At 42.4% G+C, this 22,499-nt stretch overlaps 1 protein-coding gene across 2 annotated transcripts in view; it reads right to left on the reverse strand.

Annotated features, from left to right (window-relative positions):
* Nucleotides 1-22,182, reverse strand: part of LOC126253003 (UDP-glucosyltransferase 2-like) — a 324,067-nt gene extending 301,885 nt beyond the window's left edge. For both annotated transcript variants that reach the window (XM_049954045.1, XM_049954041.1), the window contains exons 1-2: nucleotides 22,088-22,182; nucleotides 904-1,098 (exon numbers count right to left, since the gene is read on the reverse strand). In XM_049954045.1, coding sequence (XP_049810002.1) covers nucleotides 904-1,089 — 186 coding nt within the window. In that variant the 5' untranslated portion in view covers nucleotides 1,090-1,098; nucleotides 22,088-22,182. The remainder of the gene's footprint in view (nucleotides 1-903; nucleotides 1,099-22,087) is intronic.
* Nucleotides 22,183-22,499: the final 317 nt, after the last annotated feature.

The following is a 22,499-nucleotide window of genomic DNA, read 5'->3' on the forward strand; positions in this document are numbered from 1 at the left end:
TGATGGTTCAATATATATCGCTGGTGTGATTGTCGATTGTTTCATGTTTATTTACTCTGTCGTTATCTCGAAAATATTCGTAATTAATTCTGTTTCTTGAGTCTCTGTTTTGTTGAAGTATAATAATGAGTAAAAGTAAAGTTATTAGAAATCCTCTGAAGGCTTTTAAGAAAAGGAGAAATGTTGGAAAGCCAAAGGTATGTGTTATTACTGTAAACAATAAAGACGATAACCATGGTACGAGCGATGCTTGCTTTAGACAAGGAACGCCTTCGGGCTGCAGACAGGGCTGTAAAGAGTCTAGAAATACAAGCAAGAGTAAACAGGAGGAGGAACAAGAGGAAGCTGGAGGAGGAGTTTGCAGAGGATGAAGATAATCCATCCTATGGACCTGGAATGCACTAAAAAGTTAATCCAATCTTTGTCGCTCGATTCCCAAAACTTTTATTTTCTCATACTAATTACATGTTTTCTAAGGATCTTCCAAACATATTTGTTTCAAACTTTCAGTAAATGTTACACAGTACCTTCTGCATAATTTAACACAGTCTTTTTCCAAAAAACTGTATATTTTTGAATTTATAAATAAAAAATTGCAAAAAAATGTGAATTTTCATTACAATTGAAAAAAAAATCATCGTTAATAACTGAACTAAAATTTCGTAAAATCCCTGTGTTAAGTTGTATCCCATATTACAATAAATAATCTGTAAAAAGTTCAACTTCCTACCTCAAATACTTTGTGAGGAAAGATGTAATTTATAAGCATTATTTTAACATTCCAAGTATAGGGCGTTCCGGAGCCCCTTAATGGATCGCTTGACTTTTTTTTTCCTCATACAGACTGAGAAAAGTCGAATTTTGTTAAAGACGAATGCACAGAATGCTGGCTGGCTGGCTTACCTGAAGGGGGTGGGTGGTGATGAAGGTGACCTGGTGGCCCCGCCTGGCCAGTTCCAGCAGCACCGTCCTCAGTGGCAGCTGGTGGCTGAAGGAGGGGGTCGGCACCGCTGCCAGGATCCTGGCCCCCAGACACCTGTCACCCAGCGCCAGCAGGCAGGTGGCTGTCAGCAGCAACGTTGTCCTCATAATCGCCAGCTGCCAATGGTGGCGGAGAAGAAAGCACTTCGTACATCAACAATGACATAAAAATAATAAGCTCACATAACAAAATATAAAATTCTTGCTTAAAAAAACAGCGAGGATGATTTGCAGCACCATAGGTGATATAAAACTGATAACAGGCGCTCATGTGACGCTTCCGACTATAGTAAATTGTGGCATTGGATAGGTGTGTTTGTACTGGTTGTTTGTATGGAATGAACACAGTAAGATGAGTCGATGTGAACACGTCACAGTGTGGCAGAAAGGAGTAATTGTGTCTGGATGGGCCTATGACCACATTGTGATTGAAGTTTTCTGTCTTGTTGGTGTAGTAACGCAGATTTTCAAAAGTGTCTACAACAAATAGTGTGCAGCTCACAACCACATAACACAGCGTAAAACAAACGATCATACAAAATTCCAAAATGAGAGGGGTCAGAAAAGTGGAATTCAGTAGCAGGAAAAGCAAGAGAAGAGAAAACAGAAGATGTACATCTACTGGAATGAAAGAGTGCTACCTCGAAGAATTTGGATCAGAACAGAATTGTTCTGAAAGCTAGTCACAGCTTGTTGGCGTTAGTCAGGTAATAACGTCGTAGTAGCCTACCGAGAGACAAGCAGCCACAGGGAAGTAACCGATTTTGTGACATTTTATGAGTTCGTAACCAGGAGCGAATTGTATAGTTTCATCTGTGTGCTTTGATAGGTTAGTTTCTTGAGTTTGTGCATCTTAATTTAATATTTATTGGACACAGTTCTCACGTTGTCGTTTGCGTCGGAAAGTAAACAGATTTTGTGGCATACTACCATTTCCTAATCAGGAGCGAATTATTTAGTCTCACCTGAGTGCTTTGGTAGCTCAGTTTTTGATTCTCTGTTTGTTAATATAATTTATTGGACACGGTTCTTGCGTTTTCCTCCATATCCACAGTTGAGTACCGTAGCGCATGTCGATTGTACTTGTTTGTCTGTGTAGCGTAGTCTTCCATGGTCTTTGGTATGGATACGGACTTTGATGGCTGTATGTGGATGCTAGCCGAGTTACTTCGTTGTCAGCTCCAGGCTCTGATGGCTTCGGTTACACAGCTTGAAGCTGCAGTGGATGGGCATCACTGTTATGGACCATCAGCGCGCATCCAACGGATGTCCAGCACGTCTGAGTCCGCCAATCGGCCGCCACCAGTGTCCAACCCAGTTATTGCTTGCACTGTGGTCGAGTGGGAAGTCGCCTCAGAGCGTGGCAGCCGGCGAAAGACTTCCCAGGGGACCACATGTAAGGACTCCCCAGTTAGAGTGAGAAACAGATTCCAGGTGCTGTCTGTGGCTGACATTGTCCCTCAGCCATATGCAGTCGCTTCTCCTTATTCACAGTGAACTTCTTCGCCTGCAAGATCCGGGCGATTGTAGAAAGTGGGATTATTGGCAGATGGGAGCTCCCCTGTTATGCAGGGTGGTGCCACTTAGGGACGTGGTTGCCAAGGAGGGGAAGAAAGCCAATGTGCACTCTGTGTGCATACCAGGTTGGGTCAATCCAGACATGGAACAGGTTTCATCCAGATGCCATGAAGAGCACAGGGTGCAGCCAACTGCAGGTAATGGCTCAAGTCGGTACCAATGATATGTGTCACTTTGTATCAGAAGAGATTCTCTGTGCTTTCGAGTGGCTGACAGAAGTGGTAATGGCTGCCAGTCTTGCTTGCGAGATGGAGGCAGAGCCCACAATTTGCAACACAGTCCACAGGAGGGATTGGGGACCCTTGGTAGAGAGCCGAATCGAGGGTCTGGATCAGAGGCTCGTACGGTTCTGTGACCATGTAGGTTGCAGATTCCTCGACTTGCGCAATTGGTTAGATGGGTTTCAGGTTCTGCTGAATAGGTCACGAGTCCACCACACGCAAGAGGCGGGTACATAGCTAGCAGGGGCGTGCGACGGGACTGGGCGGTTTTTAGGTCGGAGGGTCTCGGGAAAATACAAAAAGGGCTTCAATCTCAAAGGATGAACATCGACCATAGGATGAACGTATAGGAACTATCCGTATAACAGTTGTAAACTCTCGTAGCTCTGTTTGAAAAGTACTACAGCTCCAAGTGCTAACAGAAAGCACTGATGCTCAACTCGCTATAGGCACTGAAAGCTGGCTAAAGGCAGAGATAAACTCAGCCGAAATTTCTGCGAAGAACCTAACGGTGTTCCGAAAGGACAGGCTAAACACAGTGGCCGTGGCGTCCTTGTTGCTATTAGAGGTAGTTTATCTTGTAGCGAAATTGAAGCAGATAGTTCCTGTGAGTTAGTATGGCCGGAGGTCATTCTTGTCAAACGGAATAAAATAATAATTGGATTCTTTTACCGACCACACACCTCAGATGATATAATTCCTGAATGTTTCAAAGAAAACTTGAGTTTTTAAAGTCGTACTGGACTCATATAATTATAGCTGTTGGTGACTGTAATTTACCCTCGATATCCTTCGATATATAGGCGAAAATACATCTTTAAACCCGAAGGTACACGTAAAACATAATCCGAAATTGTGCTAAGTGCATTCTCTGAAAATTATTTCGAGCAGGTTTTCATGAGCCCACGTGAATAGTAAACAGTTGTGAGAACACAGTTGACGTCTTAGCAACAAATAATCCTGAGCTAATAACGAACATGAAAACGGATACAGAAATTAGTAAACAAAGGGTTGTCGTAACGATATTGAAAATTTTAACTCGCAAGTCTCCTAAAAATAAACGAAAAATACACCTATTCAAAAAATTAGTTTTACAGAACCTCAAAATTTAGAGCGGAATTCAAAGCTTATAATAGTTTCCATAACGAATCTTTATCTCGAAATCCAACAGAAAGTCCAAAGTGATTCTGGTCTTATGTAAAGTATGCTAGTGACAAGACACAGTCAATACCTTCTATGCGCGATAGCAATGGAAATACTATCGACCAGAGTGCTTCGAAACCAGAGTTACTAAACACAGCCTTGCGAAATTCCTTCACCATAGAATATGAAGTAAATATTTCAGAAATCTAACTAACAACACGTGTCAACAGAAGTAGCTTAGAAGTAGATATTCTCGGAGTAGTGAAGTAACTTAAATCACTTAATAAAAACAATTCTTCCAGTCCAGACTGTGTACCAACTAGGTTCCTTTCAGGACATGCTGATACAATAGCTCTATACTTAATCATATACAACCTCTCGCTCGACGAAAGATCCATACTGAAAGACAGTAAAAAGTAGTACAGGCCCCACCAATATTCAAGAAAGTTAGTAGGAGCAATCCCCCTCATCTCCCTTGATCCTTATGAGTTCCTTCCTTGCTTCCTCCAACTGTGCCTGAAGGGCCCAGATTTTCCTTTCCTGTTCCCCTATCAAAATGTTCCTACTGCATTCTCTGCAGTTCCAGGAGAGAGCCTCTTCTGTGCTCCCAACATTCTCCCCACTGCATCCGCCCCAGTGAAAATATTTCCTGAAAGATTGGCAACAAATCCCTCTACTCACTACCCTATAGCAGCTCCCACATTTCTCACTAATGGTCAGTTTCGAAAGAATAATTAAGTTTAAAGAATGTTTTAAATTTGTCAAGGACGCGAGATTGACTGTTTGTAAACAAAAAACTACACAATGATCTTATGTGCGGTGGTTGTTGTTTTTGTACTGATTTAGAGACACAATGACAGAAGAATGAATTTGTAATTAATTTGCTTTTAGAGAATTTAGGTTATCAGGCGCGTTTGGTCAGGTTTTTAAATGTTTATAACTCAGAAAATTTAGGACTAGATCGCGTCTATCTAACTAGTAAACAATACGAAACGTGTTAGTTAAATACAATTTAGAAACGTTTAATTACATTTTTATTGCGACAATAGACACTGATGAAACTAGCAACTGTCTTTTTTAAACGAATTTTGCACTATCAAGAAAACTTGAATAGAATTTTTTGTGTTTATGTCACGGAAAATTTCGGGTTATGTTGCGATTATTCAGCTAAAGAACAAGTTTTTTCAAGAACAAGCTCCGATGGGGCGCTAATATTCAGTAGTGTGGCAAGAACGGGCACTACAGCAAGTATACAAAAGAAAGAAAATTTAAATTTGGCACTATTTCCTCTTAAGTAAGTTCTTTTAGCGGACGAAGAAAATACCTGTCATCTCACTCGGCGGCCATCTTTGCTATTGATTGGTTGATTGTTGACTAATGTTCCTGCTCCCTGGGAATTATCGTAGGAATTCAATTACTATTGCTGTATGAAAAGACCATTCTCTTACTTTTTTTTTTTGGGTTACACATCATCGTCTGTAAAGCAGTTTTTGTGAACTTTTGAAGTGATCCTATTAAAGTCATTTAACTGTGTAATTTAAACTATTAAACTGGCGGTTTGGAAACCTCTTGCCTGGATTTGGCCGCACTAACTGGTGTTATCTAAATTAAGCAGTACATAACGTGATATCAGATTGCTACTGGCTTTTTCTGAAATTTCTCCAATGTCTTTTGTGTTCTACTTTTTTCTACACTTTTTAAATGGTATTTTATATGTTGAAAGATGGCTTGAGTACACATGTGGTTTGCCGACCGGGGTGGCCGAGCGGTTCTAAGCGCTACAGTCTGGAACCGCGCGACCGCTACGGTCGCAGGTTCGAATCCTGCCTCGGGCATGGATGTGTGTGATGTCCTTAGGTTAGTTAGGTTTAAGTACTTCTAAGTTCTGGGTGACTGATGACCTCTGACGTTAAGTCCCATAGAGCTCAGAGCCATTTGAACCATTTGAACACATGTGGTTTATATTGTGAGCTCCACTGAAAGGGTCTTGAATAAAAGAAATGGTTCATTCTAAAGCAGCTTCTTCCTCCGTTAATCGTGCTGCAGCGAGAGCCTAAAAACTCAGCTGACCAATCAATCCGAATGTTGTTTTGGACGTACACGAGCACCTAATCTGAACGACCCATTGATTGTTTTTATGTAAACTTGTAACCAGCCTATTTACTTGGATGGCATGTACTTCCTAATTATATGCCATCTGTTTCACTTGCCAATGGATGTCCGGTATGAAGGGACTGTTAACCATTTCTGTAGGTTTCTAAAGCTTAAATTTTTTGTTGATATTAAACATCTGTGTTGAGGCTTGGATTTAATGTCAGCATATCACAAAATTTTTCTTAATATTCTTTTCTTAAAATCTTTTCTTAAATGTTATTATTGCGCTTTTGTAAATTCTACCATCAGTTGCCGTTCTTGAAAAACAAAAGGTCACTAGTACGGTATTTAACTTCTGGAGGTAGTTGCTGAAGCTATTTTAGATCTTTTTGATGTGGCAGTAAAAGATAGTTTAATTTTTATTAAATTTGTTAGTAAAATTATGGCCCAGTATCCTACTACTCAACACCACCTCCCTGCCGCACTTCATTTTCAAGATCATAGATGGTTTTCATCATTTCCTGTGTATTGGTTCCTGAAGGATATCTAAGAATGTTTTCGACAAACGTCTACTGGTGATAATTCACGTCACGGGGAACAACTCTTGTTTAGACACAAAACGTCCACAGACGCTTTCCAGTGACGCTAGGAGTCCTTTAATATTCGGCAGCCCTGAGACGCCGAGATTTCTCTGAACTAGCACGGTCTACTAAGCAGATGTGCTCATACTACCTGCCCCCGTCAGTTGACAACGTGATTTTCAAGGAGAAAATCATAATAATGAGTGTCTCTGAACGAAGAACGACACTTTATAAGTGAATCAGGAACATTAATTTGCTCGGGCTACCTGCTTTCACGTGGAGCACATGACTGTATGGTAGGTAACACACATATTGTACGAAGCAGGCTCCTTAATGCTTACTCCCTCCTGCCTCTCAAGAGACATAACCGATATGGAAGGACAACTAGTGCCGTCGGGAAGCGTCAACGAGCATTTTATCAGTGCTCTATCTCCCCTACACGTTTTTTTCAGTGACTTTGAAACACCCTATATGATAACTGAAAGAGTGTATCTGTTTTCCGTAATCAAATCTTCCCGTCCCTCCTCTGTTTATTTACCCTCAGTATCGCTGAGTGTTAAATTAATTATATGTGTGGCATCTGTTCTTTCGGACAGCCACAATGAATCAAGGCAGAAATTAATTGCAGACGTTAGCTGCCTGTGGATATCGATTAAAATCTATGGGAAGAGTTGAAAATTTGAGTCGGACCGAAATTCGAACCCGGGGCCCCTACTTACTAGGCAGAAGCGCTGACCAGTACGCTATCCGGAAACAGTGGTCATCGCCAACTGCACGAGCAACCTAAATTCTTAGCTTATCCACACACTAATGATGTTGTGCCCCTCGCCCATTATCTTAATTAATCGTGACATTTCTCGCATTTCCATAAGAGATCGAGCCTGGTGTGCATCTGCACTGAAGTGTTCAATAGTTCGTCCTCGCTTTAGTTACATGTGTGGTGTCCGTTCTTTCGGCTGATTTACACAGAGTTCGATTCCACGTAATTTGTTCAGTGTGACAGGGTTGGCAAGACCTTCACTTAAAATATGAGAGTAAAATTACTCCTCGTAATCTTGAATTGGTCAGTTTGATGGAAATTAATATTTTCTATGTTTTTTAATGTAATGAACTTCAATGTTCCATACATGTCCGTGCAATTACCAAAGCAAGATTTCATAACATCTTCATTATTGCAAATACGGCAATTTACTTGATGTGCTAGCAAAACTGCATGGGGTGTTCAGAAGTCAAGTCGAATAAAAGTCCATGTTTTTTTTCTTAAGTGGGGGTAATAACATGGCTGGGTTGCATCACTTAGTACTTCAATGTGGTCAAAGCGACTAACTCCACAGTTAACGGTTTCGCCGCTAGAATGTACCACCTGTTCCGGCAACAAATCACTTTATCAGCGGTTTCAGTGGCCAAAGTGATCAAATCCGTGGCTCCAAGACAGCCGATGCTGAACCGACTTTAGGTTACTATTTTGCAACTGTTTTGTGTTCTCAAGCTTTACAGTGTTTGTATGTTTTTTATTCCTTTTTATTTCGATCAGAAGTAGCCTACAATGAGTGAACACAGCAGAGAGCGTGACATTTTTGTTGACAATTCGTACTCAGATCCAGACTTCGTACCGGGTTCAGATTTAGGTGTAAATTGTGATATATCTTCATTCCAGTTGTGTCTAGAACTAAATACTTTAAATTATTTAGGCTATAATGACTGAATAACAACGATGTTTTAGTTAGGCAAAACACTGATCCTGCTCTGAGATTAGTCCTACGCCAGAGCCCGTAAACATAAAAGAAACCCCGATAGTTGGAAGAGGGCACTTCAGAAGGAAAAGAGATTTTCTGGTGAAGAGTATAAAAGTAGATGAGGCAATAGAGGCGCTGCAAAAATCTTCAGTGACAAGGAGTGTAAGATTGCAATAAAATGCAATGACAAAATATCAACAGATGAGAGGGTAAAACTTTTTAAATCATTTTACAGTTTAACTTACTAGACTGAGCAAAACATATTTCTCAATGACTGTATAAAATCAAGAATTATTAAGTGACGTCGACCTACTGATCAGCCTAAACGACCATGAAACCACCGTTTTGCATTTTTTCGCCGAATTAAGAATGATGATATTCGGGTTTGTAAATCATACGTTACGCAAACTTTTCAAGTGGCTAATGGCACAAATCGTAATTTCGGCATTAAGTGTGACGTCAGCTGTGTTATAAATACACTCCTGGAAATTGAAATAAGAACACCGTGAATTCATTGTCCCAGGAAGGGGAAACTATATTGACACATTCCTGGGGTCAGATACATCACATGATCACACTGACAGAACCACAGGCACATAGACACAGGCAACAGAGCATGCACAATGTCGGCACTAGTACAGTGTATATCCACCTTTCGCAGCAATGCAGGCTGCTATTCTCCCATGGAGACGATCGTAGAGATGCTGGATGTAGTCCTGTGGAACGGCTTGCCATGCCATTTCCACCTGGCGCCTCAGTTGGACCACCGTTCGTGCTGGACGTGCAGACCGCGTGAGACGACGCTTCATCCAGTCCCAAACATGCTCAATGGGGGACAGATCCGGAGATCTTGCTGGCCAGGGTAGTTGACTTACACCTTCTAGAGCACGTTGGGTGGCACGGGATACATGCGGACGTGCATTGTCCTGTTGGAACAGCAAGTTCCCTTGCCGGTCTAGGAATGGTAGAACGATGGGTTCGATGACGGTTTGGATGTACCGTGCACTATTCAGTGTCCCCTCGACGATCACCAGTGGTGTACGGCCAGTGTAGGAGATCGCTCCCCACACCATGATGCCGGGTGTTGGCCCTGTGTGCCTCGGTCGTATGCAGTCCTGATTGTGGCGCTCACCTGCACGGCGCCAAACACGCATACGACCATCATTGGCACCAAGGCAGAAGCGACTCTCATCGCTGAAGACGACACGTCTCCATTCGTCCCTCCATTCACGCCTGTCGCGACACCACTGGAGGCGGGCTGCACGATGTTGGGGCGTGAGCGGAAGACGGCCTAACGGTGTGCGGGACCGTAGCCCAGCTTCATGGAGACGGTTGCGAATGGTCCTCGCCGATACCCCAGGAGCAACAGTGTCCCTAATTTGCTGGGAAGTGGCGGTGCGGTCCCCTACGGCACTGCGTAGGATCCTACGGTCTTGGCGTGCATCCGTGCGTCGCTGCGGTCCGGTCCCAGGTCGACGGGCACGTGCACCTTCCGCCGACCACTGGCGACAACATCGATGTACTGTGGAGACCTCACGCCCCACGTGTTGAGCAGTTCGGCGGTAACTCCACCCGGCCTCCCGCATGCCCACTATACACCCTCGCTCAAAGTCCGTCAACTGCACATACGGTTCACGTCCACGCTGTCGCGGCATGCTACCAGTGTTAAAGACTGCGATGGAGCTCCGTATGCCACGGCAAACTGGCTGACACTGACGGCGGCGGTGCACAAATGCTGCGCAGCTAGCGCCATTCGACGGCCAACACCGCGGTTCCTGGTGTGTCCGCTGTGCCGTGCGTGTGATCATTGCTTGTACAGCCCTCTCGCAGTGTCTGGAGCAAGTATGGTGGGTCTGACACACCGTGTCAATGTGTTCTTTTTTCCATTTCCAGGAGTGTAGAAGGAGGAAGCCAACCCCAGGAAATAAATTTGACATTTCTGATGTTGCAACTCACATAAAATCAATTCCCTCTTGCTTCAGCCACTACACAAGGACACACAATCCTAAAGGATAATATCTGAATTAACTACAAAGGAAATGTGCGATTTGTATGTGATATGTATTGTGGCGTGTCGAAAAGCCTGCAAAAGAGAAAATGTGCTATCATATATTTTCGACTAACTTCAACCTGCATTTTAAACCGTTGCTTAAAGATAAATGTCCAGTATGCGAAAGGTTCCAAAATAGACTTTTACTGGCAAACGAAGATGAGACGAAAGTAGAAGAACTGAGAAGAAGATTCATCTAAAAAGAGCACAAAAGGCCAGGGAATGTTTATATGAAGACCGTGGCACATGCTCTGGCCTTCGGAATAGTATGAACGTCTGTAGCCTATTATAAACGGAAATTGTATGTCTATGATTTTGGTGTTCACGTGTTTAATAACAAAGAAGCTTACGTGTACACAGCTCAGAGAAATGAACCATGAAACCTTCATTTCTAGGCAAAAACTTAGAAAAATGTACCACCAACAGGAAAGAAAGTGTCAGAAGTAAACTAGTTAACTGGCTGAAACTCAGATGGATCAGAATTGAAGCTTATGAAACCACGTTCTCACCAAAAATGGCTCGAAAAATTAATGCCGGCAAGAAAACAGGAAATGGACGCCCTTTCGAAATTCTAGCTAGTGTTCCACAAGATCTACTTCATAAAACATCAAGACCGATCTCCATGGCTCTGAGCACTATGCGACTTAACTTCTGAGGTCATCAGTCCCCTAGAACTTAGAACTAATTAAACCTAACTAACCTAAGGACATCACACACATCCATGCCCGAGGCAGGATTCGAACCTGCGACCGTAGAGGTCGCTCGGCTCCAGACTGTAGCGCCTAGAACCACACGGCCACTCCGGCCGGCTGCGATCTCCATGTCAAAAGAGAAGGTTGTGATGGATGTCCTGAAGTTTATACTTCCTGTTCATCACAACTGTTATAAAATCTCTGCAAGAGGTATCATGCAGGACTAACCTGCCAGTGTTGACGACTGCATCACTTACCCAGAGTAGAGGCAACGTGCAGAGTTGCCATTTGTATTTTACGCAATTGTGCATTTGTGTTGTAGGCATTCTATATTTGCACTTTAAGTACTATTTGATTACATTAATACTTGTGACATTTCACGCAAAAGGGTTTTGTTTGTTTGCATTTGTTTCATAAAATTACTTGTATACAAACCACTCAGAATATTTTGTCAACACCTTTCAGTTGGCAATATGAATAACTGGAATGAGATTTTCACTCTGCAGCGGAGTGTGCGTTGATATGAAACTTCCAGGCAAATTAAAACTGTGTGCCAAACCGAGACTCGAACTCGGGACCTTTGCCTTCAGCGTGCAAGTGCTCTACCATATTTTTTTTTCTCTTTTTGTTTTTCATTTTGTTCCTTGTTGATCGTTGTGTTGGGTCGTTGCGGACGTCGCCAGACATCCTGTTCAAGTTCGGTGGTTGATCCTTCCACTCAGTTTTTTATTACAGAGGCCAAGCGGCTCTCTGACCGAACACGCTGAGCTACCGTGCCGGCAAACGTGCAGAGTTGCCATTTGTATTTTACGCAATTGTGCATTTGTGTTGTAGGCATTCTATATTTGCACTTTAAGTACTATTTGATTGCATTAATACTTGTGACATTTCACGCAAAAGGGTTTTGTTTGTTTGCATTTGTTTCATAAAATTACTTGTATACAAACCACTCAGAATATTTTGTCAACACCTTTCAGTTGGCAATATGAATAACTGGAATGAGATTTTCACTCTGCAGCGGAGTGTGCGTTGATATGAAACTTCCAGGCAAATTAAAACTGTGTGCCAAACCGAGACTCGATCTCGGGACCTTTGCCTTCAGCGTGCAAGTGCTCTACCATCTGAGCTACCCAAGCACGACTCATGCCCCCTCCTCACAGCTTCACTTCTGCCAGTACCTCGTCTCCTACCTTCCAAACTTTACAGAAGCTTTTCTGCGCGTAATTATATCAATAATAATGATAGTAATAATAGTAATAATAATAATAATAACAATAATAATGATAATTAGTCCTACAGAATAAGACACTAGTATTAGCTAGTGGATCTCATTCTTTTCCTGTCACAATTTTACAGCAGAATAAAGTCGTCATGTGTGCACCTAATTATACACTGAGGTGTCAAGAGTCGTGGGATACGTCCTAATATCATGTCCGACTTCCTTTTGCCCGGCGAAGTGCAGAGACTCGATGTGTCGTGGACGCAACAACTCTCTTCAAGTCCCCTGCAGATATACTGAGCCATGCTGCCTCTATAGCTATCCATAGTTGCGAAAATGTTGCCTGTGTAGGATTTTGTGCACGAACCAACCTGTCGATTATTTCCCATAACTGTTCGATGGGATTCACGTCGGGCGATCCGGGTGGCTAAACCATTCGCTCGGATTGTCCAGAATGCTCTTGAAACCAATCGCAAGCAACTGTGGTCTGGTGCAATGGCGCATTATCATCCATAAGAATTCCATCGTTTTTTGGGAACAAGACGTCCATGAATGGCTGCAACTGATCTCCAAGTAGTCGAACATCCATTCCGTGTAAACAACGCCCGCACTAGTATGGAGCCACCACCAGCTTTCACGGTGCCTTGTTGACAATCTGAGTCCATGGCATTGCGGGTATGCGCCACACTCGAACCCTACCATAAGCTCTTACCGACTGAAATCGGGACTCATCTGACCAGGCCACCGTTTTACAGTCGTCTAGGGTCCAGACGGTTTGGTCCCAAGCCCAGGAGATGCGTTGCAGGCTATGTTGTGCAGTTAGCAAAGACACTCCCGTCGGTCGGCTGCTGCCATAGCCCATTAACTGTCCTAACTGATACGTTCGTCGAACTTCCAACATCGATTTCTGCTATTATTTCACGCAATGCTGCTTGTCAACTAGCAATGACAACTCTACACAAACGGCACTGCTCTCGATCGTTAAGGCCGTCGTGAGAGGTAATGGCTGCAATGTGGTATTCACGGCCACCCTCTTGACACTGTGGGTAGCGGAATATCGAATTCTCTACAATTTATGAAATGGAGTGTCCCAAGCATCTAGATCTGACTACGACTCCGCGTTCAAAGCCTTTAAATTCCCGACGTGGGGTAATAATAAAATCAGAAACTGTTTTACATGAGTCACTTGACTACAAAAGACAGCTCCGCCAATTCACTTGTCTTTTATATCTTGTTTACGCGATATTACTGTATATGTACATATCGCTATCCCATGACTTTTGTCACCTCAGTGTACAGTCCATGTACATAAGAGTTGTGTTATATTGCCGTTAATTGTACTATATCTTGTCTCACTCTCGAATTGAGCTAGAAAAATTTACGTCCACGTGAGTCCATACACAATTTTATCTCATGTTCCTTAGCCTACACCAGTTGTCGGCATATTCAGTAGGCAAGATAGCCATATATCAATAGCACAACGACTGAAATTTCATTTGATAGTCAAATTTTTTAAATTTAAACTTCGTAAACAGGTAGGTATATAGTTATTAACTTAATTATGGTACACCTAGGCTGGTCTTTGCTAGACACGTCCTCAGTCTGATTGAAGTAAGTTCACCGAGGTCGACCTTTCCAGCTCTCCTATCCACACACGTATACTAATCTTTTTTTTCGTAATGTTTATAATTTCCAGGAATAAATAATTAATATACACATTTTTCCATCAACAAAAGTATGAATTGCGTGACCTATGATTGTTTCGCAGTTAATCGGCACATTAATTGTGAAACATAAACAAATGAATCCCATAAATACTTGTTTAATCTATTTTCTTCAGTTCATCCCCACCGTATGTTCAAATAATCTCTACATGCCTTTCTCAACGCTCGACATCTTCATTCACTCCACAACTCTCCCCAATTTTACGTAAAGTTTTAAATCTTAATTGCATTATAAGAACACTGAGTAAATTTTGTTACCTTACTTAATAGCAATATTATTTATTGAGAAAATTAAATTCTAAGGTATACATAATAATAAAATACGGCAATTACAGACAAAAACTAATGTGGGCAAAAGACTTGAATCTCCTTGGAAAGTTTCGGTAATACTAGTTTCTATATTGTTGTTTTTAATTTAGGCACGATTCCGTGTTGTCATCAACAAGACGACCTCTCAATTTATCCTTGACGCGGTTCATATTTGGAAATGATTATATGGCTGTCTGGTAGAATTTTCGTCCCCTACGTAGGTGGCCTTAATCCGATTCCCATCCATGGTAAAATTTTAAACGATGGTGCATGTCCCATGAACATTACCGCGAAGAGTAAAATACAGAAGGATAAAAAATTTAATTTCTATTGTTTTCTTAATTTAAACCATCTTTTTTATAGAAGACCGGTTGTTAAAAATTTATATTTGCAGTGCAAACTGGATTTTTGATTACGATTTGCAAGTAAAAAAAAGAAGCCATTTTTGATAAAACATTACGCATAGATATTTATTAGTTAGGATGTATTTGATGAATTTTATATTTAGATGTCGCTGGTATTCGAACTGAAGGGAGAGAAACGAAACAAATAGTGATCGAAACGAAGTACGAACTAGCGATTATGTAACAATCTCGAATACCACCGCTTTTTTTTTACCATCTTTACGTATTTTAAACTTCATGGAATTGCTAACAGAACATGCACACCTATTTAAATGTTTTCATCGCGTGGAAATCGAACCTAAGATGCCTAGTCGTAAGAGAGCATTCGACCACTGAATAAAAACATTTTTATCTCACTTTCAACGTATTCAAGTTGGTCGGAAAACTTCAAAGTCTATTTACTCGAGAAGTTTTGAGAGTAGCATCGACTTGCTTTGGCTGATTGGTATAGGAGTTCTGATTCACTTACCATAAATATAAAAATATATAAATATCCGATTGCTATGTGGTCTTTTTAGCATGAGGCGACATGCGTAACTTACTTACTTTTTGAAGCCCTTTTGTACATATTCGCCGTCGGTATATGGTTTTCCTATATTAACACTCTCTTTACTAACCATAAAACTTACAATATTAACTTTGTTGGAAGACTGCAGCCAGTAATTAAATACATAATGTGATTTTTCTAGCTCTTCTGAAGTGCGTTTCTTTCTTCCTGGCACCAACGTCAGGACTTTTTTTTTTTCGAGTCATCAGTCTTCTGACAAATTTGATGCTGCCCGGCACGAATTCCTCTCCTGTGCCAACCTCTTCATCTCGAAGTACCACTTGTGATCTCGAAGTACCACTTGCAACCTACGTCCTCAGTTATTTGCTGGATGTATTCCAATCTCTGTCCTCTTTTACAATTTTTGCCCTCTACAGCTCCTGGTAGTACCGTGGAAGTTATTCCTTGATGTTTTAACTGACGTCGAACCATCCTGTCCCTTCTTCTTGTCAATGTTTTCCAAATATTCATTTCCTCGCCAATTCTGCGGAGAGCCTGGTCACTCCTTACTTATCAGTCCACCTAATTTTCGACCTTCTTCTGAAGCACCACATCACAAATGCTTCGAGTCTCTTCTTTCCAGTTTTCCCGCAGTCCATGTTTCACTATCATACAATTCTGTGCTCCATACGTCATTTCTCAGGTATTTCTTCCCCAAATAAAGGTTTATGTTTGATCCTAGTAGACGTCTCTTGGTCAGGAATGCCCTTTTTGCCATTGCAAGTCTGATTTTTATGTCCTCCTTGCTCCATCCGTAATGAGTTACTTTGCAGCCTAGGTAACAGAATTCCTAAATTGTTGATGCTTTCGGAGCCTCTTGTTGACGAACTGCCTTTTGGCTTCTGTCTCGGGTTCTTCGACCGACGTTTTTTTGATAATTTTTCTGCACGAATCCACCACCAGCAATGGAGGATGAAGCTTTGACAATGGCAGCCACTCGTCTCTTCCGGCCTTTCCCAAGTATACCTCCGCCTCTTGTGATTCTTGAACAGAATATTCGCTGTTGTAGCTGAAATTTATATCCGAACACAACTGACCTTTCTCCTCTCTCATTCCTCTCCCGTGACCCTATCTTCTACTCCGTCCCCTACAACCGCATTCCATTTTCATTTCCCTTCGCGTACTCAGATATTTTTTTTATTTATTTTTTATTTATTTATTTATTGTTCCGTGGGACCAAATTAAGGAGAAGTCCCCATGGTCATGGAACGAGTCAATACATGAGATTATAACACAATAGTAGAAACAGATAAAATGAAATATAAAAAACATATTCAGGAGACAAGTCGTAAGTTTAAATAAAGAAAACCAACAATATAACACTGAAATTTGCTCAATTTTTTAGCTATTCCAGGAGCTCCCCGACAGAATAGAAGGAGTGAGCCATGAGGAAACTCTTCAGTTTAGACTTAAAAGAGTTTGGGCTACTGCTAAGATTTTTGAGTTCTTGTGGTAGCTTATTGAAAATGGATGCAGCAGAATACTGCACTCCTTTCTGCACAAGAGTCAAGGAAGTGCATTCCACATGCAGATTTGATTTCTGCCTAGTATTAACTGAGTGAAAGCTGCTAACTCTTGGGAATAGGAAAATATTGCTAACAACAAACGACATTAAAGAAAATATATACTGTGAGGGCAATGTCTGAATTCCCAGACTATTGAATAGGGGTCGACAAGAGGTTCTCTAACTTACACCACATATAGCTCGAACAGCCCGTTTTTGAGCCAAAAATACCCTTTTTGTATCAGAAGAATTACCCCAAAAAATAATACCATACGACATAAGCGTATATCCGTTTAATATCCTCATACACTTTCTCTGTCTTTCATCTTCATCTTGCGACGTCGGTTTGTATGCCTCAGCTATCGCTGTCGGTGCTGGTTCGCTGTCGATTCTGATGAGAGCCGTCCTATCACTGAACTGTTCACAGTAACTCATCTCTGCCCTACCTTCCTATTCATAACGAATCCTATTCCCGTTAAACCATTTTCTGCCGCTGTTAATATTACCCTGTAATCATCTGACCATAGATCTTTGTCTTTTCTCCATTTAACTTGGCTACCCCCCACTATATCCCGATTGAGCTTCAGCAGTTCCCTTCTCATATTTTCCAGCTATCCTACCTCGTTCTAACTTCTGACACCCCACACCCCGATTCGTAGAAAGTTATCCTTTCTTTTTCTCATCGTCACCTCCCACATGGCAGTCCCCTCCCGGAGATACGAATGGGAGACTAGTCCGGAATGTTTTTCCAATGGAGAGATCATCATGACACTTTTCAATTACAGACCACATGTCCTGTGGCTATACATTATGCGTCTTTAATGTAGTGGTTTCCATTGCCTTCTGCATCCTCTTGCCGTTGATTATTGATGATTTTACGGCAGTATACAGAGTATCAAAAGAAACGTGTTTAGTTGGAAATTGTCCCCAAATTTGATTTACCCTCATGAGCCAATTTTTACTGACAAATAGAACACGTCAGAAGGCTATTTAAGCTCTGAATAGCCCCGAAAGTCTCTGGCCATTCAACTAAAAGCACTATATTCTCCCTCTGTTTCTCTTAGCGCCTAAAATTGTCTCATTTTATAATAATAAAGCCAGAAACACAAAATAACTGCAACTCTTAAATCGATGAAGTATAAGATTTGGGCTGGTAGGAAAAATGTAGATAACTTTATGCTTCGAGCAGGTATTTTCCTTCAGCGCGTGCTATTAGCTAGCACTAACCACTGCAAAATGACACTGCTGGTGGATCACAATTCGTGCTTGAATTGCGCTAGCGCCTCCCCCCCACCTCCCCCTTCCCCGCGCGTAAAGGCCAACTGAAAATTTGTGGCCTCTAAATGCACAGAACTGCAGGAGTGAAGGGAAAAGTGCTACTGATGGGGGAATCTTGGAGGGGAGACAAGGTATTTCCTACAGGGGAGGTGGAACTGCCTACCGCCGAGGAACATAATTTAACTACAATACTGCCCATTAAAATTGCTACACCAAGAAGAAATGCAGATGATAAACGGGTATTCATTGGACAGATATATTATACTAGAACTGACATCTGATTACATTTTCACGCAATTTGGGTGCATAGATCCTGTCAAATCAGTACCCAGAACAACCACCCCTGACCCTAATAACGGCCTTGATACGCCTGGGCATTGAGTCAAACAGAGCTTGGATGGCGTGTACAGGTACAGCTGCCCATGCAGCTTCAACACGATACCACAGTGAGTAGTGACTGGCGTATTGTGACGAGCCAGTTTCTCGGCCACCGTTGACCAGACGTTTTCAGTTGGTGAGAGATCTGGAGAATGTGCTGGCCAGGGCAGCAGTCGAACATTTTCTGTATCCAGTAAGGCCCGTACAGGACCTGCAACATGCGGTTGTGCATTATCCTACTGAAATGTAGGGTTTCGCAGTGATCGAATGAAGGGTAGAGCCACAGGTCGTAACACATCTGAAATGTCAGGTCCACTGTTCAAAGTGCCGTCAATGCGAACAAGAGGTGACCGAGACGTGTAACCAATGGCACCCCATACCATCTCGCCCGGTGATACGCCAGTATGGCGATGACGAATACACGCTTCCAATGTGCGTTCACCGCGATGTCGCCAAACACGGATGCGACCATCATGATGCTGTAAACAGAACCTGGATTCATCCGAAAAAATGACGTTTTCCCATTCGTGCACCCAGGTTCGTTGTTGAGTACACCATCGCAGGCGCTCCTGTCTGTGATGCAGTGTCAAGGGTAACCGCAGCTATGTCTCCGAGCTGATAGTCCATGCTGCTGCAAACGTCGTGGAACTGTTCGTGCATATGGTTGTTGTCTTGCAAGCGTCCCCGTCTGTTGACTCAGGGATCGAGACGTGGCTTCACGATCCGTTACAGCCATGCGGATAAGATGCCTGTCATCTCGACTGCTAGTGATATGAAGCCGTTGGGATCCAGCACGGTGTTCCGTATTACCCTCCTGAACCCTCCGATTCCATGTTCTGCTAACAGTCATTGGATCTCGACCAACGTGAGCAGCAATGTAGCGATACGATAAACCTCAATCGCAATAGGCTACAATCCGACCTTTATCAAAACCGGAAACGTGATGGTACGCATTTCTCCTCCTCACACGAGGCATGACAACAACGTTTTACCAGGCAACGCCGGTCAACTGCTGTTTATGTATGAGAAATCGGTTGGAAACTTTCCTCATGTCGGCACGTTGTAGGTGTCGCCACCGGCGCCAACCTCGTGTGAATGCTCTGAAAAGCTAATCATTTGCATATCACAGCATATTCTTCCTGTCGGTTAAATTTGGCTTCTGTAGCACGTTATCTTCGTGGTGTAGCAATTTTAATGGCCAGTAGTGTACTATTCTAGCATTTCGTGTGGGGGCACGTGATCTGTAGTAATAGACTGTAGAACGCGATGCAGTGCTACGTCAAGATGATATGTGTTGAATTTTATGTTTCTGGAAATATACGTAAGTGCACGCACGTGATATTTGAAGAAGAGCCACCACACTCGAGGTCAAAGAGCGTCAAGTGGCTCGCGAGCCGCTATTTGCCGGCGTCTGCCCTGTATGTGTGACAGAAGCAGCAGAAGTATCTCGCCAGCTATCTGACCGCTGGGCGTACTAACAGAACCTACGTGCTTTTAGGAAGAAGCACATGGTCTTTTATGTGTTTGTTTCCATACCATTACCGTATAGATTGGAGCAGCCAGTTATAAATGTAAGAAACACGCATTAGATTTCTTACATTTCTTGTCAGTACAGTCTTGTGGACATTCCCGACAGTCACTGTTTCGAAACAGTTTTCATAACAGTGTTTTATGAAGTCTCATTTGCACATAAGCGTTTTATTCCAAAATTCTCTCATTAATGTGAAATTAGCATTCATTTTTCCCTGCCAGTGGTTTTGAGTGGGCCTCACCGCTGATATTATAACCGGGTATTACCTGTGATTACATCAGTTAGTATTACACTCTACTCATACACATTGACGACTAGTTGCAATCGGTATCACAGTGGACAATTCGAACTAAGTTTCCTCACTATTATACGACAAACACGTTTACAGCGTTCCTTTCTTCCTTTATGCCGATCGCAGAAACTCTCCGTGAGATTACTTCGTTGCATTAATTTGTGACTGTTTATTGGTGCCACATCGCGAAGAGGTAGACTTTGAACGATAGACCCGGGTTTGTATCTGTCACTCCAGTATCACTTAAATGATGTCATATCTTCGCTGATAAACGTGATATAGCTTTATCTCATTTCGGTGGCTCTATTCTTAGTTCTTACGTTACGCCGAGTTTGAAGCCGTGCGCAGTTGTTCTATCAGCAGAAGCAAATCTTCTTTCGCAGGACCTACAGTATAAAATTCAAAGGAACTACGTTTGTGACCAGTCACAGAAGCGAAAACAGTCTACTACGACTTTACGTTCAGAAATCATTTTATCGTCTCGATAACCCCTTATCATATCCAACAACTATTTATTACTGACGCTATTTTGTCTTAAGACCGCCAGTACAGACGGAGTGTCCTCTTTCACAGTTATTGACAGAAGACAGCTTTCTGTTCCACACGTTTCTGATTGTGCAGGAACATGACCTCAGCTGTATTATGCGTTCCATGTACCACCTATTAGCAAGACATCAGATGTTACTGAAATCGAGTTGAAATTATAGACTTTTATTGTGTACGTAGTTCCCCGTGGTCAGCGCGTACACAACTTTCCCACTAGAGCGCGTCCCGCTAAGCACAACAGCGCAGGCGCAGCGCTCGTCCGTCTCCGCACTACGAGATGGCGCTGTCTTATAGACGAACCAAATTCTGCTTCCGCCGATCGGCGTATTAATATGTAACGCAGCCAATGAGATTGCTGCTAACGTAGAACTTTTTCTCCTCGCGGATCACACTCGCGCAGTGATACCTGAACGCGCGAGGTATTATAACGAGTGCACAGACCTCCGATTAGTCAGTCTGCATTAGTCTGCATTTGTCTGTACCAGTCTATAGTCAAATTTCAGTTTGCATCTAATAAGATTATCATATTTCTGTACATAACCATGAAGATATAGACACTTTGTCAAGTATCAGAGATATGTGAGAATAAGATTAACGTACCAAGACCAAAGGAACTTCAGATTGTCAATTGTAAATAGCATCCAGAATCAAGTTACGTGATTTCTGTGCTTTTTATTATTTTAATAAATGTGTGTGAAAATTAATCAAGTTCTGTTTAAAGTTGGTCACCGTCAATCTGCTACTCTAAGCGTGCAAGTGGCATTTTTATCGTCTGACCTAACGGCACAAGATAAACACGCCACGATAAGACCACGAGACATATTGCTGATGACACTCGCCTACTTCGTTAGAGCAACAAGTCAAATAATCTGATGGTGTGTGTACCGAAGGTCTTACAGTGCGCACACCACAGCTTTACATTTAAATTGAAGTACATTTGGAGTTTACAATGAAAGAGACTTAAAGTAAACAAAAAGTGATGAAGTGGTACGTACAATTGGTCACGCGGAGTGGCCGCGCGGTTAAAAGCGCCATGTCACTAACTGCACGGCCCCTCCCGCCGGATTTAGAGTCCTCCCTCGGGCATGGGTGTGTGTGTTGTGCTTAGCATAAGTTAGTTTAAGTTAGATTAAGCAGTGTGTAAGTCTAGGGACCAATGACCTCAGCAGTTTCGTCCCTTAGGAATTCACACACGTTTGAACATTTTCACCACGCTTGATGGAGGAAACTCAAATGCGACTAACCAAACTAAATGGAAGTGCTCAATCAGAGTTCTTACCTGTTTATGTGGACTCGAGAAAGTAGTTCTCCCGTCCTGGTTGCGGTTTCGGCTCCCAGCGTCGCTACTGGTGTGGCAGGTAACATGAACGTGGTTGCAGAGCTGCCTTAGTATCACTTATCTAGGTCCGGCATTACATCAAATTATGACGCTGTCGGTACGTATGCAGCTCTAGGCGGAACAAGCTGACTCAACAGTCTTTCGTGTCAACAGTGTCTCTCATCAAGAATTTCACGAAACATTGCGTCACTGCTCCTATGGAGATTTATTACCCGTTCTGGGATACTTCTGGAACAACCAGCGGTAGCTTTATAACCAAATAACCGAGTACAAACAAGCTGCATGGAAAATTTATCTTGCGGTTTCCAATAACATTTCGGTATTAGGTAGAATGAAGGCATTACATTGAAGT

Source organism: Schistocerca nitens, chromosome 4 (assembly GCF_023898315.1).
Source record: "Schistocerca nitens isolate TAMUIC-IGC-003100 chromosome 4, iqSchNite1.1, whole genome shotgun sequence".
Lineage (NCBI taxonomy): Eukaryota > Metazoa > Arthropoda > Insecta > Orthoptera > Acrididae > Schistocerca > Schistocerca nitens.